This window comes from Aquarana catesbeiana, linkage group LG01, assembly GCF_042186555.1.
Source record: "Aquarana catesbeiana isolate 2022-GZ linkage group LG01, ASM4218655v1, whole genome shotgun sequence".
NCBI classification, from domain to species: domain Eukaryota; kingdom Metazoa; phylum Chordata; class Amphibia; order Anura; family Ranidae; genus Aquarana; species Aquarana catesbeiana.
In genome coordinates, this window is record NC_133324.1 from 833,293,018 (window position 1) to 833,313,580 (window position 20,563).

The 20,563-nt window shown below is 43.7% G+C and overlaps 1 protein-coding gene across 1 annotated transcript in view; it reads left to right on the forward strand.

Moving 5' to 3' along the window:
* Positions 1 to 1,170: 1,170 nt before the first annotated feature.
* Positions 1,171 to 20,563, forward strand: part of BEND4 (BEN domain containing 4) — a 200,539-nt gene continuing 181,146 nt past the window's right edge. The window contains exon 1 of the mRNA XM_073608509.1: positions 1,171 to 1,762. Within this exon, the coding sequence (XP_073464610.1) occupies positions 1,384 to 1,762 (379 nt within the window). The 5' untranslated portion in view covers positions 1,171 to 1,383. The remainder of the gene's footprint in view (positions 1,763 to 20,563) is intronic.

Here is a 20,563-nt window from a genome sequence, read left to right on the forward strand (position 1 = left end):
GTCATGGAAACCAAGAACCGCTCATCACCTGGCCAATACCATCCCTACAGTGAAGCATGCTGGTGGCAGCATCTTGCTGTGGGGATGCTTTTCAGCAGCAGGGACTGGGAGACTAGTCAGGATTGAGGGAAAGATGAATGCAGCAATGTACAGAGACATTCTTGATGAAACCCTGCTCCATAGCACTCTGGATCTCAGACTGGGGCAAAGGTTCATCTTCCAACAGGACAACAATCCTAAGCACACAGCCAAGATAACAAAGGAGCGGCTATAGGACAAAACTGCGAATGTCCTTGAGTGGCCCAGCCAGAGCCCAGACTTGAACCCGATCGAACATCTCTGGAGAGATCTGGAAATGGCTGTGCACCGACGCTCCCCATCCAACCTGATGGAGCTTGAGAGGTCCTTCAAAGAAGAATGGGAGAAACTGCCCAAAAATAGGTGTGCCAAACTTGTAGCATCATACTCAGAAAGACTTGAGGCAGTAATTGGTGCCAAAGGTGCTTCTACAAAGTATGGAGCAAAAGCTGTGAATACTTATGTACATTGGGATTTTTTTGTTTGAAATCTTTGCAAATTTATTAAAAATAATAAACAAACGTCTTTCATGTTGTCATTATGGGATGTTGTTTGTAGAATTTTGAGGAAAATAATGCATTTAATTCATTTTGGAGTAAGGCTGTAACAACTGTGTAAAAAGTGAAGTGCTGTGAATACTTCCCGGATTTACTGTATATTAAAAGTCAGCAGCTACAGTATTTGAAGTTGCTGACTTTTATTTTATTTTTTTACAGACTGGAGCTCCTCTTTAAAGAAGTAATAAACCCAAAAGCAAACATTGATTATATTGCAGCTTACCAATTCTTAGATGTGACCACTTTCAGGGCTGTTAATTGCTTCCCTAGCCATTCCCCAACATATCATATGCACACAGTGTAGATGATCTTCATTGTGGATGTGGAGCCCCCCCATCTCTGGGAGTCCTACAAGCACTGTGCAGCCCATCGCAGACTTTGTACAGAAGGATGTGGAATAGGTGAACTTTTTCAGGCTGATCAGAGTCCAGTGTCCCCCATCCCTGGTGTATGTGTGTGAAGTGTTGCTCGTGGGATCAATGTGCTGTAATGACCCCCCTGCACTCCAGGCACCTGGAATTGTCAGCAGCACCCAGCAGAGCTCAGCCAGCAGCCAGCAGCTGCACGCCCCGCCCCTTCCCCCCATCATCATTAGCAAATATTACCCTAAACACTTGCTCTTTACCTCCCTTCTCCCTCCAGGCATTGGAGAGGCCGGCTGTCAATCAGGCGGCTCCCCCTCTGCTCAGCTCAGCGGCGGTGATCAGAGACAAGAAGACGATCCGAGGGAAGGGAGAGCACGGAGGAGATGGAGGAGGAGATGCAGCCGGCAGAGGAGGGGCCCTGCATCCCGAAAATCTACAAGCAGAGGAGCCCCTATAGCGTCCTCAAGACCTTCTCCTCCAACAAGAGGTCCCTGCTGGCCAGGAGGTACGACCGGCCCACCATGGTGGAGATCCCACATCTGGGGACACCCTTCCCCAACCAGACCCCAGCCTCCTCCATCAGCACCGAGCCCCAGCAGCAGCATCATTACCAGCAGGCTCACAGCTCCTATCACAACGGGCCCATCCGAGCCAACCCAACCACCTCCTCCCACTGCCACACCAGGGGGGGGCAACCCGGAGCCAACAACAACAGGTTCTGCCAGCAGGCCACCAGTGAGGGCACCCTGGAACTCAGTGCAGGTAGGTACAGGAGGGTAGGGGGGATCACCTATAGGTGTGTGCTGGGATCACACCTCACTCTCTCCAATCAGCACTTTACCTGACCAAAGAAAAGTTCACTTTGGGGAAGTTTACTTACTCACTAGTAGTGAGATGTCTCCTCCATATACACACACTTCTCTGTACATGGGATAGGTATATATAGAGATCTGATCTATATACAGTGCACACATCTCTATACATGGGATAGGTATATATAGAGATCTGATAGATATATATAGAGAGATCTGATCTATATACAGTGCACACATCTCTATACATGGGATAGGTATATATAGAGATCTGATCTATATACAGTGCACACATCTCTATACATGGGATAGGTATATATAGAGAGATCTGATCTATATACAGTACACACATCTCTATACATGGGATAGGTATATATAGAGATCTGATCTATATACAGTGCACACATCTCTATACATGGGATAGGTATATATAGAGAGATCTGATCTATATACAGTACACACATCTCTATACATGGGATAGGTATATATAGAGAGATCTGATCTATATACAGTACACACATCTCTATACATGGGATAGGTATATATAGAGAGATCTGATCTATATACAGTACACACATCTCTATATATGGGATAGGTATATATAGAGAGATCAAATCTATATACAGTACACACATCTCTATACATGGGATAGGTATATATAGAGAGATCTGATCTATATACAGTACACACATCTCTATACATGGGATAGGTATATATAGAGAGATCTGATCTATATACAGTTCACACATTTCTATACATGGGATAGGTATATATAGAGAGATCTGATCTATATACAGTTCACACATTTCTATACATGGGATAGGTGTATATATAGAGAGATCTGATCTATATACAGTACACACATCTCTATACATGGGATAGGTATATATAGAGAGATCAAATCTATATACAGTACACACATCTCTATACATGGGATATATATATATAGAGAGAGAGAGAGATCTGATCTCTATACATGGGGTATATATAGAGAGAGAGAGATCTGCTGTAAGTTTATATATATATATATATATATACAGAGAGAGAGAGAGAGCGTCAGTATATGCAGAGATCTCTATAGATTTAAAATCAATAGAGAAAGATCAGCTGTGATCAAACATTTGTATTGATTGAAATCTTCTGGAGAGAGAGAGAAAGAAAGAGAGAAAGAAAGAGAGAGAGAGAAAGAAAGAGAGAAAGAAAGAGAGAGAGAGAGAGAGAAAGAGATCTGCTGTATATAGAAAGATCTCCATAGCTATATATAGATAGAGATATGATAGATAGATATATATATAGAGAGAGAGAGAAAGAGAGAGATCTCTGTGCTATATATAGAGAGGTCTGCTGAATATAGAGGGATCTACATAGCTATATATAAGGAAAGAGGTCTGCTGTATATAGAGCGATCTCTATAGTTATATATAGACAGAGATCTGCTGTATATAGGGAGAACTACATAGCTATTTATAGAGAGAGATCTGTAAATTGAGAGATCTACATAACTATATAGAAATAGATCAGCTGTTATATAGAGAGATCTGCTGTATTCATAGAACCCCATAGCTATATATAAAGAGAGTTCTGCTGTATATAGAGTGGTCTACATAGCTATATATAGACAGAGAGTTGCTGTATATAGATAGATCTCTGTAGCTATATAGAGGGAGATCTGCTGTATATAGAGAGATTTCCATAACTATATATAGAGAGAGAGATCTACTGTATATAGAGCGATTTCCATAACTATATATATAGAAAGAGATCTGCTGTATATAGAGAGATTTCCATAACTATATCTAGGGACTGATCTGCTGTATATAAAGAGAGATCTGTTGTATATAGAGAGATTTCCTTAACTATATATAGAGAAAGATCCAATTTATATAGAGAGCTCTCCATAACTCTATATAGAGAGAGATCTGCTGTGTACAGAGATCTCTCTTTTGCTCTCTCTCTCCCTCTGCTGTATACAGAGATCTCTGTCTGTGTCTCTCTATATCTATATATGAGAGAGAAGAAGAGAGCTGTGGTGTATAGAGAGAACTGCTGTATATAGAGAGATCCTCATACAGCTTCCTTCCACTGGGGCTCATATAGTAAAGGAGTAGAGGATGATTATCTTCCTGGTGGCCAGACACGCTTCCCTTTTATCATCAGGAAACAATCCAATAGCCATGATGTATCAGTGTAAATTTAGATAGATTGAATCCATTTGATCTCCATGCACAATGTATCTCCTTTGATCCATTCCTATCCTACTTGGATACGTTTGTATGTACGCTGTGCCTTTCTTGTACTGTTGTTATTACAATGCTAAATAAAGAATTCATAGATAGATTTAATCAAACTGAGTCGATGGGCCAGGACAGAAGATGATCAATTGTGTTGCATTGGTCGGCAGCACTGAGATGCTTTTGGTCATGGATCTGATTTTATCTCAGTCAGATTATTAGATTGCATGATGGAAACAGAGAGGCGATCGATAACTTACAATCAGATCTTCCAAGTATTTATCGTAATCCACACTTCCCCGTGTGTCGCATATTGCTTGGTTAGATTGAGGACTATAGATCATTGAAAAAGAAATGGATAATTTATCGGAGGTTGTATGACCACCAATAATAATGTAAGTTGTGATGACTTCAGGGATGTGCTGGCAAAAATCCATTTAATTTTATTTCCTTTATACATGATTGTGTATTCAACCTGAACACAGCGTTACCTTCTCTGTGTAACATAATCATACACTTTACAGAGGGATCACTTACTTTCCTGAACAGCTCCTACTCTTTTAGCTCTGATTCATACCTGAGCATTTTGTAGCCCTAAGTGTATCTAAACCTAAGAACAGAAATGAATATCATTGCAGTTTGCTGGTCCTTAGGTGGCTGCATTAGTTTTCTTATTTCACATTTTCATTCCTTTCCTTTAACCTGGTAATCCTGCTATTAACTCACTTTCTTTCCCAGGGTGACAACTGTACAGAGCAGAATTGTCACCCTAGGACAGGGAGTTTCTTCGGACTACCTAAGGCTGGCCGTACATTTTCCAATTTTCTTGTACAGATTACCTTTTAGATTTACTACAACCATATAATATGACATCAAACCTAAACACTTTCAATTTGCATGCAGTCAGGCAGGCCCTTGCACTACATAGTTGAAAGTAAATCTAAAAGAAATTGAATAAGAAAATTGTATAATGTATTGCCAGCTTAACACTCCCCTCTCGATTTCCTAACAGGGGGAGGTGTTTTGTAGCCCACTGAGATAGCAGGAAATAATGCTACATGATAACAGTCCAGAGGCAAGGAGCTGATGTTATCAGATCACAAGATTTCTTGCTGGTATTTTTTTTTTTTTCCTCGCTAGTCGAACAGATATAATAAAACACTTTCAGTGGTCTATTTAACAGACCAAAAGGTAGGAAATTGGAGTTTACATACACTTTAGGATAGGCTCACATCTATGCGTGCCAGGAAAGTGCACAAAATTGACAACTTCCCTGACAAGCACAGAAACGCACTGTCCTTCAGCACATGCGCAGTGGTGCCACTAATTGTTAATGGCATCTGAAAAATGCGCATTTTTGTGTAGGCCAAACCGCATGGTGCCACAGACTGTGGTTCGGTGTGGCGCGCTTTTGGAAAAGAATCAGGCAGTTCTTTTACATGTTTATCGCTTATAGAGCAGCTAATTGAAGTTAAGTTGAAGTTAAGTTGCCTTACACGCAATGCACGGGAACGCACTGAAAATGCACAGATGCATTTAGGTAGCACCTATAGATGTGAACCAAGTCTCAGGGAATTCTTTTCTGCGTTTCTTGCACATAGGGCAGCCCATTGAAATGAATGGTCTGCCCTGCTCGCAATGAGCAGGAACGTGCTGGAAATATGCACGCACTCGGTCCCATATGTAAGTGTGAACAGAGCCTTAAAGTGGTTGTAAAGTCAGAAGTTTTTTAAATGCATTCTTTTTTCATAGAATGCATTAAGATAAAAACCTTCTGTGGGCAGCAGCCCCTCTACTACTTACCTGAGCCTGTTTCGATACAGGGATGTTGCAGGAGAGTCTCGGCTGCCCATGACTCTCCCTCCTCATTGGCTGAGATGGGAGCGTGGCGCCATTAGCTCCCGATGCTGTCAATCAAAGTCAGTGAGCCAATGAGGAGAGAGAGGGGCGGGACCAAACCACAGCCCTGTATCTGAATGGACACACAGAGCAGTGGCTCGGGTGCGACCCATAGCAAGCTGCTTGCTGTGGGGGCACTCAGCAGGACGGAGGGGCCAGGAGGGCCAGTGAGGGACCTGAGAAGAGGAGGGTCAGGGTTGCTCTGTGCAAAACCAACTGCACAGAGCAGGTAAGTATCACATGTTTATTATTTTTAAAGAAAAAAAAATGAGACTTTAATATCACTTTAAAGTGGTTCTACAAGCAGAAGATTTTTTAGCTTCCCCCAGACCCCCCCACCCCCACCCCCAATACGTACCTGAGCCCAATCGTGATCTAGAGATGTGCACAAGAGCTACTGCTCTCCCAGGTGTCTGCCTCCTCATTGCTGAGACACAGCAATAGGAGCCATTGACTCCCACTGCTGTCAGTCACAGCCAGGGAGAAGAGGGCGAGGGGCGGGACTGAGCCACTCTCTGTGTGTCCCATAGACACATAGAGGTGGGTCGGAGTGAACACGCTTGAGTGCCCCCATAACAAGCGACTTTCTGTGGAGCACTTGGCAGGGGGAAGGAGCCCAGAGTTTCGGCAGGGGACCTGAAAAAAGGAGGATCAGGGCTGCTCTGTGCAAAACTACTGCAAAGGGCAGGTAAGTATAACATGCTGGTATTTAAAAAAAAAAAAAATTGTAGGTTTAATATCACTTTAAGACACATGGAGCTGCAGTGTGCCTCTGGGAGACAGGTGCAGCGTCCAGTCCTGCTGCAGGCAGCCCGTCATGGCAGGGTGCGGCTGGACAGGGCTGAAGGCTGTACTGAGTGGTACTGGCATTTATGGCCCTGCCCAAAGGGCCAGGGGTCTCAAACTGGTGGCCCTCCAGCTGTTGCAAAACTACAATTCCCATGAGGCATTGCAAGGCTGACAGTTACAAACATGACTCCCATAGGCAGAGGCTTGATGGGACTTGTAGTTCTGCAAAAACTGGAGGGCCGCTAGTTTGAGACCCCTGGCCTAAGGCTTCAAAACACTCAACCACCAGAACCCCATGATTTTAATTTGTGCACTCAGGCTCCTGTTGCTCAGCATTTGAAGCACAGATTCTTTTGGAGCAGAATAAAGCGTTTTTTTGGCCTCATTGACTTCAATAAGAGCACCTGAAAAATGCCTGAAAATTAGCTTTGCCTTATTCAATAACACTCACGTTCTTAGGCGAACTGCCTCTACTCCTTTAGTAAATCACCCTTGCTGTGTGTATTATACAGCTTTTAGACCCAATTGATTAAACAAAAATAGTCATAGCACAAATATCACAAATAGTTGTACAATAACCTCATTTTGGAGTTAGGCTTCATGCAGACGAGGCGCCGGTGCAAACTCTGCTGAACACATGTTTTTAAAAGCTGAAACCGGCGTTTAGAAATGCCCGTTTTGCCGCGTTTGCATGCTGCGTTTAGCCACGTTTAACCGCGTTTGCATCTAGAAGCGTTTAGTTAGGATAAAAAAGACCCTCCCCAAGCTCAGAAAGCATGATAAATTTTAACTATTTCTACCATTTTGATCAGAGTGAGCAGCAGCAGCAGAGAGAGCAGTTGTATACTTGCATTTGCCTCTCTTTCTGTGTTTTTTTTTTGGAAATGGATCCCATATTAAACATATTGCAGAGCAGAGAATGACATTTTGCGACCCGACTTTGGGGCCCGCATCTCAGTGCTAGGAACCCCAACTTTGGATATGTTGTAGTGCTAGTTCCACTGTGTTTGAACACCAAATTTGGGGTTCTTAGCACCAAGTGGCCCTGAGATACGGGGCGCCAAATTCGGGTCGCAAAATGTCATTCTCTGCTGCAGTTTACCATCATATTTTTGTGTTTTCTGGTTCAAAAAATAGGGTTCCTTTAAAAACACTTATAAACGTAAACACGGATAAACGCGGGTACCGGCGTTTAGCCACGTTTAGCTGCCTTTGGCGTCTGGAACGTGGAAAACTTTTGCGTCTGAACCCATTTTCTTGCTTCTGGAAAAACGAGGTTAAACGCAACTGCCTAAAAACGCCAAAAAACGAGACTGTGTACATGGACACATAGGATAACATTGAATGGGTTCAGGGGCAGCTGAAAAAAGTGTCCAACTGCCTCTGAACGCGCGTTTAACAGCGACTCGTGTGCATGAGGCCTTAAAGGTTTTCATTTGGCAGTTCAGGTATATTTTGTTCAGTGGTTCATTTCCACGTTACAATGGATTTCACTTTGGCAGATTAGATGATGCTGTTTTCATTAAAACCCAATTCCGGTACAAGAAGAAAACTACCCTTTCATTGAGCCACCCATCCCCCTTCTCCAAACTGCAAGGGTTGAATGCTGGATTTTGTCTAGGGGTAGAGAAATATGGTGTAGTACTCTCCACGCTGCAGCAAGATGCAAACAGTCCTACAAAGCCGCCTCTCTAAGGTGCTCCTGGCCTCGGTTGCACTTCTGCCTCCTCCATATACAATGTTTGGTTAATAGCCCTCATTGTAATTGGAGACGTTAAAGGACTGCTCACAGTCCAGATTACCGGAGGGAAAAGAGGACACCGTGGAGCTGACTTGAGTGGAGTAAGGTAGGTAATACAGCCTTCTCATCTGCCTCCTTAATGTAATGAGTATTTCACTCTTATGCCCCGTACACACGGTCGGATTTTCCGACGGAAAATGTGTGATAGGACCTTGTTGTCAGAAATTCCGACCCTGTGTAGGCTCCATCGGACATTTTCCATCGGATTTTCCGACACACAAAGTTTGAGAGCAGGATATAAAATTTTCCGACAGCAAAATCCGTTGTCGGAATTTCCGATCGTGTGTACACAAATCCGACGCACAAAGTGCCACGCATGCTCAGAATAAATAAAGAGATGAAAGCTATTGGCTACTGCCCCGTCTATAGTCCCGACATACGTGTTTTACGCCACTGCGTTCAGAACGATCGGATTTTCCGACAACTTTGTGTGACCGTGTGTATGCAAGACAAGTTTGAGCCAACATCCGTCGGAAAAAATCCATGGATTTTGTTGTCGGAATGTCCGAACAAAGTCCGACCGTGTGTACAGGGCATAACAATACAGGGGGGCCCAACTGCAAAGGTTTTCTTCTTCTAACCCGAGTTTGGCTTTAAGAACACTGTATTGTGATCAAGTTACTGTAGTGGAAGTGTAAAGTTATGGCTATCTCCTCTTGGTTACAGAGGATTGCTGAACAGGAAGATAAGGGTGCAATGAAACTCATACTTCTGTTTTGAAGCCTGGCTTTTTTGTCTCAATGACATCTAATTTTGGGACAAGTAACAATTCCTGCATCCTCAAAGTTCCAGTTTGTACGGCAACGCAGTGAATCCATCTGCTTTGTACTTCTCTTTTTTACCGTTATGTACCATGTTTATATTGCATGTAATCACAAACTGTTCAGATTTTCTGTATTGCTTTGAGGAAGCATGTAAAATGTATATGGTATCTTAAAGAGAACCTGTCATGTTGGAAATGTGGACATTGCCTTAGGTTCAGGCTTAAAGACTGTCATCCCTATAGATCATTCTGTGACCTGAAATAAGCAGCAACAGCCAATATTTCTATTCTTATAGGTTCCCTTTGTCATAGACACACCATGTGCATCTGAATAAATATGCTGCAAATGGAATAGCTAGAACCTGAAATGTATAACAGAGAAGTCCATCAATGGTGAAATCAATAATGATATTGATATTACCTGGGAGCAATTTTGTGGGAAGTCATGCTGTCATTGTGGAATGTTAATATTACACTGTTTACCAGTGTAAACACTTCTGCTGGTAAGCTTCTTAGGCGGTGAATTGCTGAGAAACAGATTAAGATCAGGTAGTCCAATATTGCTATGACTTTGCCATGCACCAGCAGATATCTCACCAGGAACATTGAGGTGTCTGACCATGTTCATTCTCATTGCTGGTACCTGTCATGACTTTGGCCCCTGTCCTGTGCAGTGTTAAAATGATTGTTAACCCTCACCTTGTAAAACAAGCCACTCCGTGTAAAATAAAAATGAAAGGCAAAACATTTGTGTATATATATAAAAAACATTATAAATACCCTTTCCCATCCTTTTTTTTTTTTAAGTGATCACATTCCCTCTGTTCTCAGCTGCATTAGGGATAGGGGAGGAGAAACAGCAACACACTGAGCTTCCCAGTGACAGGCTTTGCAGGGGGGGGAGGGGGGTGTCAGGACATGTCTGATCATTGGAGGAGAGCAGGCTGAGTTCCCAGCATATCTAGAAAACTGACCATGCCGTGTTCTCCTGTTTAGCGTGGTCAGATTTTAAGAGGAAAGCAGAGGGAGCGTCAGGATCACCAGGGATTTCACACAAAGGAAGCAATACAAAGAGAACAGGATAGAGATCCTGATTCCCCTATATAGGTCTTTAGCTATCACTAGATGGATCACCAATCGGACAAAGAAGGTCCTTATTCTGCTATATACACTCACCGGCCACTTTATTAGGTACACCTGTTCATTTGCATTGTAACACAAATTGCTAATCAGCCAATCACATGGCAGCAACTCTAATACATTTGGAGCGTCTAGACGTGGTGATGATGACTTGCTGAAGTTCAAACCGAGCATCAGAATGTGGAAGAAAGGGAATTTAAGTCCTGATACCACTATATATAGATAATAAGTTACCTCTAGAGGGATCACCAGCAGGAGGAATGAGGTCCTGATTTCCCTATATAGATCTTTATTATCACTAGAGGGATCACCATCAACAGCAGGAGGAAGAAGGTCCTGATTCCCCTACATAGATCTTTATTATCACTAGAGGGATCACCAGCAGGAGGAAGGCGGTCCTGATTCCCCTATATAGATCTTTATTATCACTAGAGGGATCACCAGCAGGAGAAAGGCGGTCCTGATTCCCCTACATAGATCTTTATTATCACTAGAGGGATCACCAGCAGGAGGAAGGCAGTCCTGATTCCCCTACATAGATCTTTATTATCACTAGAGGGATCACCAGCAGGAGGAGGGAGGTCCTGATTCCCCTACATAGATCTTTATTATCACTAGAGGGATCACCAGCAGGAGGAAGGCAGTCCTGATTCCCCTACATAGATCTTTATTATCACTAGAGGGATCACCAGCAGGAGGAAGGCAGTCCTGATTCCCCTACATAGATCTTTATTATCACTAGAGGGATCACCAGCAGGAGGAGGGAGGTCCTGATTCCCATACATAGATCTTTATTATCACTAGAGGGATCACCAGCAGGAGGAGGGAGGTCCTGATTCCCCTACATAGATCTTTATTATCACTAGAGGGATCACCAGCAGGAGGAGGGAGGTCCTGATTCCCATACATAGATCTTTATTATCACTAGAGGGATCACCAGCAGGAGGAGGGAGGTCCTGATTCCCCTACATAGATCTTTATTATCACTAGAGGGATCACCAGCAGGAGGAGGGAGGTCCTGATTCCCCTACATAGACCTTTATTATCACTAGAGGGATCGCCAGCAGGAGGAGGGAGGTCCTGATTCCCCTACATAGATCTTTATTATCACTAGAGGGATCACCAGCAGGAGGAGGGAGGTCCTGATTCCCCTACATAGATCTTTATTATCACTAGAGGGATCACCAGCAGGAGGAAGGCGGTCCTGATGGTCTTGTTGCCCACACGGGTCAAATGTTGGCTGTTTTTTTTTTTAATCAGCTGTTGTCCTCTGACTTTTGGCCCATATGTACGGGGCTTTAGATATTTTACCTAAAGAGTAGTTGATGCTTAGATCAGACTTCCAACAGAGGTAGTGAGTCAGTCAACAGTAAGTGAGTTTAAACATGGCACATATAAATATACTGTATATTCATACTAAAAGATTAAACCAGGGAAAACAAAATGTTTACTTTTATTACTAGTACTGGTGGCAGTCCCCCCCTCCTTCATGTTCTAGGCAGTGAATGGACAAAGTGGTGCCATTTTGCAGCAGATAATGACATTATTTACATGATGTCATGTTATGTATGTGACTCTATCCGATGAATAAAATCTAGAGACTGGGCCTGGGAACCCAGACATAGTTCTGAAATGCTAAGACCGCTCCCTCCAGATATTATAAATAGACACGGCAGATACAGTAATGTATTTGTTGTGCTCCTCATTTATTCCCCAGATTAGATTCAGCTTCTATATGTAAAAAGGATGCTGAACAATTCCATCTTCCCCATCCCAGACTGACAGAGCTGTGATGTATGATCTGACAGCACGGCTGACAACATCCTTGAGGCAGAGATATATGCAAGCTTTCATTCACAGCTCCTGTACTGGTTCCTTGTCTGCACCTCTCACACCACAGATAGTGGACAGTCTATGTGCCTCTTATCCCAAAACCAAGGAGAACCCAGAGCCACCCGCTTTTCCTTTCTACACCTACTACACAGTAGATGCTGTAAAACATTTCGAAAAAGATAATGACAGGCCTGCTGGAATCTCTTTGTGGATCTGCAAAGAGAAATGGGCAGCACCGTGCCATCTGAATGTGTCATCCGGTATTAGTGAATTGATTGCTGTAGGTAATGGCCTGCAAGTATTACAAGACAATGACAATGTAATGGTATACTACATCATATGTTTAGGTGTTATTGTCATATTAAACCCTCAGTATTTTAAACATTTTCAGCAGCTGATTTAATCCCTTACTGACTATACAGTTTCTTTTATCTTTTTCTGCCTTCCAGTTGAAGCGGGTGCAATGACCGCTGCCCCAGGTTTCCTGTTTCAGGGTGACTTCTTTATCTTGCCGCATCCTGTGGTGCCACCCTTGTATACAGGGACTAGAGCTTGGTCTCCCTACACTGTGGGCATCAATAGAAACAGACAGTCCAGCCTAGGGTGGCAAGGTTATCCTCTCCTCCTCCCTCTTTTGACTGGCTGGAGACTGTGCTATCCACTGTTAACTCATTCCTTTGAAGACAGGAAATTCAGGGAAGCAGCACTGAGAGATCAGGAGGCAGCAGCACTGAAAGTTGTAAACTCATAGGTGTGTGCAGGGGGTGTGTCTGGTGTGCCTGGGCACACCCTAATGCACACCCTCCATGCACATTAGCAATCTGTGTGCCGACAGGAGGATTGGAAAGATCTCCCGCTGATCTCTGCCATAACAGTGTGTATCGGTGTGTATGTATATGTGTGTATATGTGTGTGTGTGTGTGTATATATATAATATATATATAGACACATACACAAACACACTCATGTGTGTTTGAGCCTTGGGGTGTACACCCTAATGCAATAGGCTGCACACACTTACTTGTAAACTACAAGTGCTGGGGCAGAAATTTTTTATTTTACTCACTGGGGGTTATTTACTAAAGGCAAATCCATTTTGCACTAATGCAAAATACGAGTGCAAAGTGCACTTTCAAGTGCAGTCGCTGTAGATCTGAGGGGGACATGAAAGGAAAATAAAAAACAGCATTTTAGCTTGTACATGATTGGATGATAAAATCAGCAGAGCTTCCCCTCATTTCAGATTTACCCCTCAGATTTACAGCGACTGCACTTCCAAGTGCACTTTCAGTGCAAAGTGGATTTTCGTTTCGTAAATAACCCCCATTGTGTTAAGCCAAAAAATAATGAGAGTTGAATACTACTTTATAATAATAATAATTGTGGCCATTTATTGTCTTTTAGCTGAAAGAAGCTACTAAGCATGATGAGCCTCATTCATCAAAGTGTCTGAAAAAAAGAACTATGCACATTGGGGGTTATTTAATAAAGGAAAATCCACTTTGCACTACAAGTGCACTTGGAAGTAAAGTCGCTGTAGATCCAAGGGGGACATGCAAGGAAAATAAAAACAGCATTTTAGCTTGCACATGATTGGATGATAAAGTCAGCAGAGCTTCCCCTCATTTCAGATCTACCCCTTAGATTTAGAGCGACTGCCCTACCAAGTGCACTTTCAGTGCAATGTGGATTTGCCTTTAGTAAATAAACCCCATTGTCTCATACCAAGTGATCATATCCATGTGTGTACTGGAAAATGACACATGGAAATAGGAAAAATGAATTGAATTTGTTGCTGTGGGTCATATACACAGCTTATACTACAGATAAGATGATTTTAAAAAACCCCAAAACTTTGAGACAGTTCTTCAGAATCTGCTGTCTCTCCCTGCTGGGACTTACACTCACCGGCCACTTAGGTACACCTGTTCAATTGCTTGGTAACAGAAATTGCTAAACAGCCAATCACATGGCAGCAACTCAATGCATTTAGGCATCTAGAGGTGGCAAAAACAATTTGCTGAAGTTCAAACCTGAGCATCAGAATGGGAAATAAAGGGGATTTAAATGACTTTAACCATCGCAGGGTTGTTGGTGCCAGACGGGCTGGTCTACTGGGATTTTCACACACAATCATCTCAGGGGTTTACAGAGAGTGGTCCAAAAAAGAGAAAATATCCAGTGAGCGGCAGTTGTGTGGATGAAAATGCCTTGTTGATGTCAGAGGAGAATGGACAGACTGGTTCAAGATGATAGAAAGGCAATAGTAACTCAAATAACCACTCGTTACAACCAAGGTATGCAGAATACCGTCTCTGAACGCACAACACATCGAACCTTGAAGCAGATGGGCTACAGCAGAAGACTATACCGGGTTCTACACCTGTCAGCTAAGAACAGGTAACTGAGGCTACAATTCACACAAGCTCATCAAAATTGCACAATAGAAGATTGGAAAAACTTTGCCTGGTCTGATGAGTCTCGATTTCAGCTGTGACATTCAGATGGTAGAGTCAGAATTTGGCATAAACAACATGAAAGCATATATCCATCCTGCCTTGTATCAACGGTTCAGGCTGGTGGTGTAATGGTGTGGGGGGATATTTTCTTGGCACACTTTGGGCCCCTTAGTACAAATTGAGCATCGTTTAAATCCACGGCCCACCTGAGTATTGTTGCTTACCATCTCCATCCCATTATGACTACAGTGAACTCATCTTCTGATGACTACTTCCAGACAGATAATGCACCATGTCACAAAGCTCAAATCATCTCACCACTGGTTTCTTGAAGATGACATTGAGGTCACTGTACTCCAATGGCTTCCACAGTCTCCAGATCTTAATCCAATAGAGCACCTTTGGGATGTGGTGGAACGGGAGATTCACATCATGGATGTGCAGCCGACAAATTTGTAGCAACTGTGTGATGCCATCCTGTCACTATGGACCAAAATCTCTGAGGAATGTTTCCAACACCTTTTTTGAATCTATGCCACAAAAAATGAAGGCCGTTCTGAAGGAAGAATGGGGTCCAACACGATACTAGCAAGGTGTACCTAATAAAGTGGCCACTGAGTGTATAGTCCTTTAGAACTCTTTCACACTGGGGCGCTTTGTAGGCGCTACGGCGCTATAAATAGCGCCTGCAAAGCGCCCTGAAAGAGCCGCTCCTGTGTTTCCAATGAGAAAGCCCCGAGGGCTTTCTCACTGGAGCGGTGCGTTGGCAGGACGCTAAAAAAAAAAGTCCTGCCAGCAGCATCTTTGGAGCAGTGTGTATACCGCTCCTCCACCACTCCTGCCTATTGAAATCAATGGGCAGTACGGCTATACCGCCGGCAAAGCGCTGCTGCAGTGGTTTTAACCCTTTCTCAGCCGCTTTTGGGCAGAAAAAAAGTCTGACACATCTAAACACACGTAAAGGCTAGGCACGTTTACTGCTTGAGCGTTCATTTATTCCAATGGCCAGGATACATTAATATTATGGCCAGGGGAATCCAAATGCTTGACACACATACATGTGTGCAATACGTGGCTTTAGGTGCATTTTTAAGTTGCTTTTTCTGCCCGGAGAACAAGGCGCTCGGAGGAGACATTCAAACCCCATTATGCACGAGCCCTTAAAGTATAACTTAAGGCAAAACTTTATTTTCCGTTTTGGATAGAGTGTAGATGGATTAGAACCCCTGTCAGTTTTTATTGCTCTTTATGGAGATTCGCCCTCTCTATTTGTCCTGTTTAGTATTATCAGTGAAAGTGAAAGAAAATGCCACATTTTTGGTTGTCCCTAGAAAAGTAATTGAGGGGAAATCTTCAAATGGGGACACTAGTTCTGGTGTCCTGGGGGTCCCCAAGTAATTCCCTTAAAAGAGATGTATGGGTATTTTTTGTTTTGAATTCATACTTACCTAGGTGGAAGCAGCAACAGTTCGATGCTTCATCTGTCCCCCCGACACCTCTACACTGAGAACCGAGCGATCAAACAGCACGATAGCTCTCTGCTCTGTCGCCCCCTGCACATGCTCACTGGAGCGCTGGGCTGTGGAGGGGCGGGGAGCGGATGGCTCAGGTTCTCAGCAGCTTGCTGAGAGGCTGAGCGGGGTGGCGGTCCAGGCATGTGGGCAGATCCCGGCTCTGGTCATGATGACGGCCAAGTCTGGACCGACTCTGTGACGTCAGCAGAGAACAGACTTCCTCCCGCACTCTCCTGAAAACAAGTCACATGGGTGCAAAACGAGCTGCACTGCTGTGATCCACAGGGGAAGTACAGCCAAACGAGCTTTGGCTGTACTTCTCCTTTAAATTGGAGGAATTTCCACTCACTTCCTGTTTGGCTTTGGGAAAGGAAGTGAAGGGAAAATCTCCGCAATGGGGCACAGATGATAACAAATACGGACAGGGGTTATAACCCTCCCTTAGTGCCGGTTCACATATATGGGATGCGGGAACCAGTGTGATTCTAGTACAGGTTCCCTCATCACATGTCACCTGCCGGCGGAATACTCTGACATCTGTGAACCGTGTCAATACAAAGTTACTGACACCCCCCCAGATCGGTTGACATATGGCAGTGTGAACTTAAATAGTGCAGGAATCAGTCTCCATGGGTGTGAACAGGTGTGAACCCAGCCTTTCCTAAAGGGAAAAAAATAAGTTTTGCCTATAGTTCTACTTTAAATCACTGTTTGCAAACATCTTCTCAAGTGACCAGTGCAACATAGAAACAAACTTGTATTTTACCATATTTTGCAACATACAGATTGTATCAGTTCCTTACAGTTTATGTGCAACAAGCATAGAAAAAAGTCCCTCAACAAGTAAACTGTGTAACAGACTGCCCAGTGTGTCAGACCTTTCTCCATGTCATTGCATCTCTCCTTCGTGCCACTTCCAAAGCATGCCTGGGAAGAAAACATCCAACTGGGTGAGTACCAGACCCCTTACTCTCATAGGTGGGTCATTCATGCTTTTTTAATACCATTCAATTACAATATGGCTTGTGCAGAAATTTTATATGCTAGATTTTTTTTTTTTTTTGCTATTTTTTTTTTCGTGAAAAGTAGAATTGCCCCTTAGGCACTTGACCCCTTAACCACTTGACGCCAACTCATGTACATAGTAGTACGTGATTGGCTTCAAGTGGTTATACCGGGGCTATGGCTGCAGCTGTATGCCATAATCCTGATATTTTTTTTTTCAGCCGGCGATGCTTTTTCATATAACACAATCCTAGCAGCTGATTAGACCACCGGTGCTTCTCTGCGCTATCCTCTGCAATCGGGAAGCCCGGTATCTGATCCGGCGGTGCCACCAGGTTATCATAGAGCTTCTGGTTCCCCTTCCAGGTTATCATAGAGCTTCCAGACATCTCATTTTTATTATCAGCGTTACTTCAAGCCAGTGATATTAGGCTATGTTATTAATATGCCCGAAATGTCCGAAAAGTGTTCTTCCATGCTCAAAGAGAAAACACATTTTTAGAAAAATTTGATAAATTGTCAGCTTCGTGAGTTCTTATATGCCAATCAGATGATCAAACAACAGACAACTGCGGGTAAAAGAGGATGCGGAGATAATAAGAATGATGTTTTATTCTGGACAGAATATTATATGAGTAAACACATGGTAAAAATGGCAGCTCCTCCCCCTTGTAAAGTGTACCTGTCACCAACCTGAGTTTGAAATGCATTTTTAGGGGTAAAAAATATCTTTAATTTTCGAGAGAGTGGAGGGGGGTTAAGCCCTCTGTGAAGTTTTTATTGTTGTCCACATTGATGAGATTCATCACAAATGTAGGGGGGAGATCCAAAATGTTAAAGTTGTCCCCAGAACAAGAGGTGAGGGGATATCGTCATATGGGGACAACTGTCTAAAGTCTCGTTCACAGTTGTGATTGTAGGGTGGAAGAAACACACAGTTGAGCTGAACAGTGTTTTACAATCCCCAACCTCACCCTCTTATGTTTCAATGGCAGTGGATGGTGGTGTACCCATGCCACGGCTGCAATGTTTTGTACCCGGCTACCGAATGCAACCTATTCAGCTGAATGGGGCCATGTCATAACCACCTGCATTGCATGGTGGTGATGGTTTTTAAGGGTTAAAACAGGCGTTGAGGAAGCGACATAACACTTCCTCACCGCCTGTCAAATGCCCTCTGATAAGGGATCCAATAAAGACTGCTCTTTTAAAGGGTAATGCCAGTGTAAACAAGCTATGAGCGGGAAATTCCCCTCTGAGAAATTTCCTTTCAGGAAGGGAAAATAAGTGTCTCTAATGAAAACTGGAAATAAAGAGAAATTGCCCCACAATGAAGATTCCCATTATTTTCAATGGGCTCTTTCACACCTGAGCTTGAAAAGATACATCAGCTTCTTTGGGGCACAATCACGTATTTCGTTTAGTTACATGGACCTTAATAGAAATGCCTGAAAGGCTTGAAAACCACAAGGCCAGGTATGCTGAGCTGTCCATGCCCACGTAGCCGGTCTAGCGGTCCGAGATTTGAAATTTCCGCTCTACTCCCTCTTCTCTGTGCAACACTTCCAGGATGGATCAGTGTGATTCACTGTAATGACGCTGACCAAACAGAATTAGTCTGGTCTGTCCCAGAAGTGCTGCACAGAGAAGAGGGAGAACAGCAGGGACTTCAAATCCCTGGACCGCTGGACTGGCTGCGTGGGCACTGACTGCTCAGCATACCCAGAGGTAAGTACAATGGGGATTGGGGGGCAGGGTGTCCAGTGTTACGTCACCCTTACATATTGTCTGAAAAGGTGAACTAACATTTTAATGACCTCAGTCTTTTAAAGCTGGAAACTGGGCTGTTTAAATAAAACACCACTTAGGATGTGAGTGGCATGTGTGGTTGCTGCGTTTGGGCAAATTCTTATTTTCATTCATCCTGTAAAGTACAGTCAGTGTCCAACGTCCGGCATTGGGACACACTTCCAGCTGGAGAACGCAGATAGGGGGTCACAAACTCTGGACCTCCTCCATTCAGAAAACATCTTACATTCTTTTCACTGAATACACTGTGCTCTGTGAATAGCGGAGGTCCTGATGAATGTCACAATCTCTGCACAGGATATGTACAGCACAGTGATGTCATCACTACAAGGCAGTAACTGGGCAAAGTGTGATGGGGGCTTGCTCAAGTGGTGGCTCTATTGCAATAAAGGCACCATATGCAATCTCTTTAACTACATTTCTACCAGTCATTTTTTACCCTAAAATGCACATTTTAGAGCTGAAAATAAGTTAAATCCCCCAAACATTTATTTTCTGAAAGCAGAGACCATGGAGAATAAATAGGTGGCAATTGCAATTTTTCATGTCTCACATGATATTAGTGCACATTTTTATCAAACACATATTTTCAGTAAAAAATACAGTAAAGTAAATTTTGTGGCACACAAATAGAAGATATAACTCAATTATGAGGGTGTAACGAGTAAATACCCAACATGTCAAGCCTTAAAATTGTGTGTGCCTGAGAAACAGCAACAGACTTTGGTACCCTAAATTGGCCATAGGCCATGCATTATTAAAGGGGTTGTAAACCCTCATTTAAAAAAAAATAACAAACATATACTTACTTCCACTGTGCAGTTCGTTTTGCACAGAGTGGCCCCGATCCTCCCCTTCTGGGGTCCCCCAACAACGTTCGCTGCCTCTTCTCTCCACATCGGCAAACCCTCTAGGAGAAGCGCTTTCCCTGGGGGTTACCTTGCGGGCGCGCTCCCGAATCCCACATTTGTGTCCATAGACACAGAATGCCGGACTCGGCCCCGGCGCCCGCGTCATTGAATTTGATTGACAGCAGCGGAAGCCAGCTACCCCAGCCAGAGAGGTAGACGGAGTGGGCTCAGGTGAGTAAAATTGAAGGGCTGCTGAGTGACATAAATGTTTTCACCTTAATGCAACACGAGGGTTTACAACCCCTTTAAAAGCCTTTAGAGGTTATCAGTTTAACCACTTAAAGGGCCACCCTATAGCAGTTTTATTGCTAGAGGGTGGCACCTCTGTCCCGGATCACGTGACCTGGCTGTTCCTGTGTGCTGATGTTCGATGTGCGCCACTGGCGGTTTTCTCCCGCTGTGATCACACAGCGAGAGCCGATCGGCAGATACGCTGGACTTGATAATGCAGTGCCGTGCATAGCATACTAGCTCATTATGTAATACTCACCTGCGATCGAAGCCCTCGCAGCACTGGCTGGCAACATCACTCCCGGGGGGGTTACTTCCAGGTATCGCAGCTCCGATGATGTGATTTGCGGGAGCCGGCAGTAACAG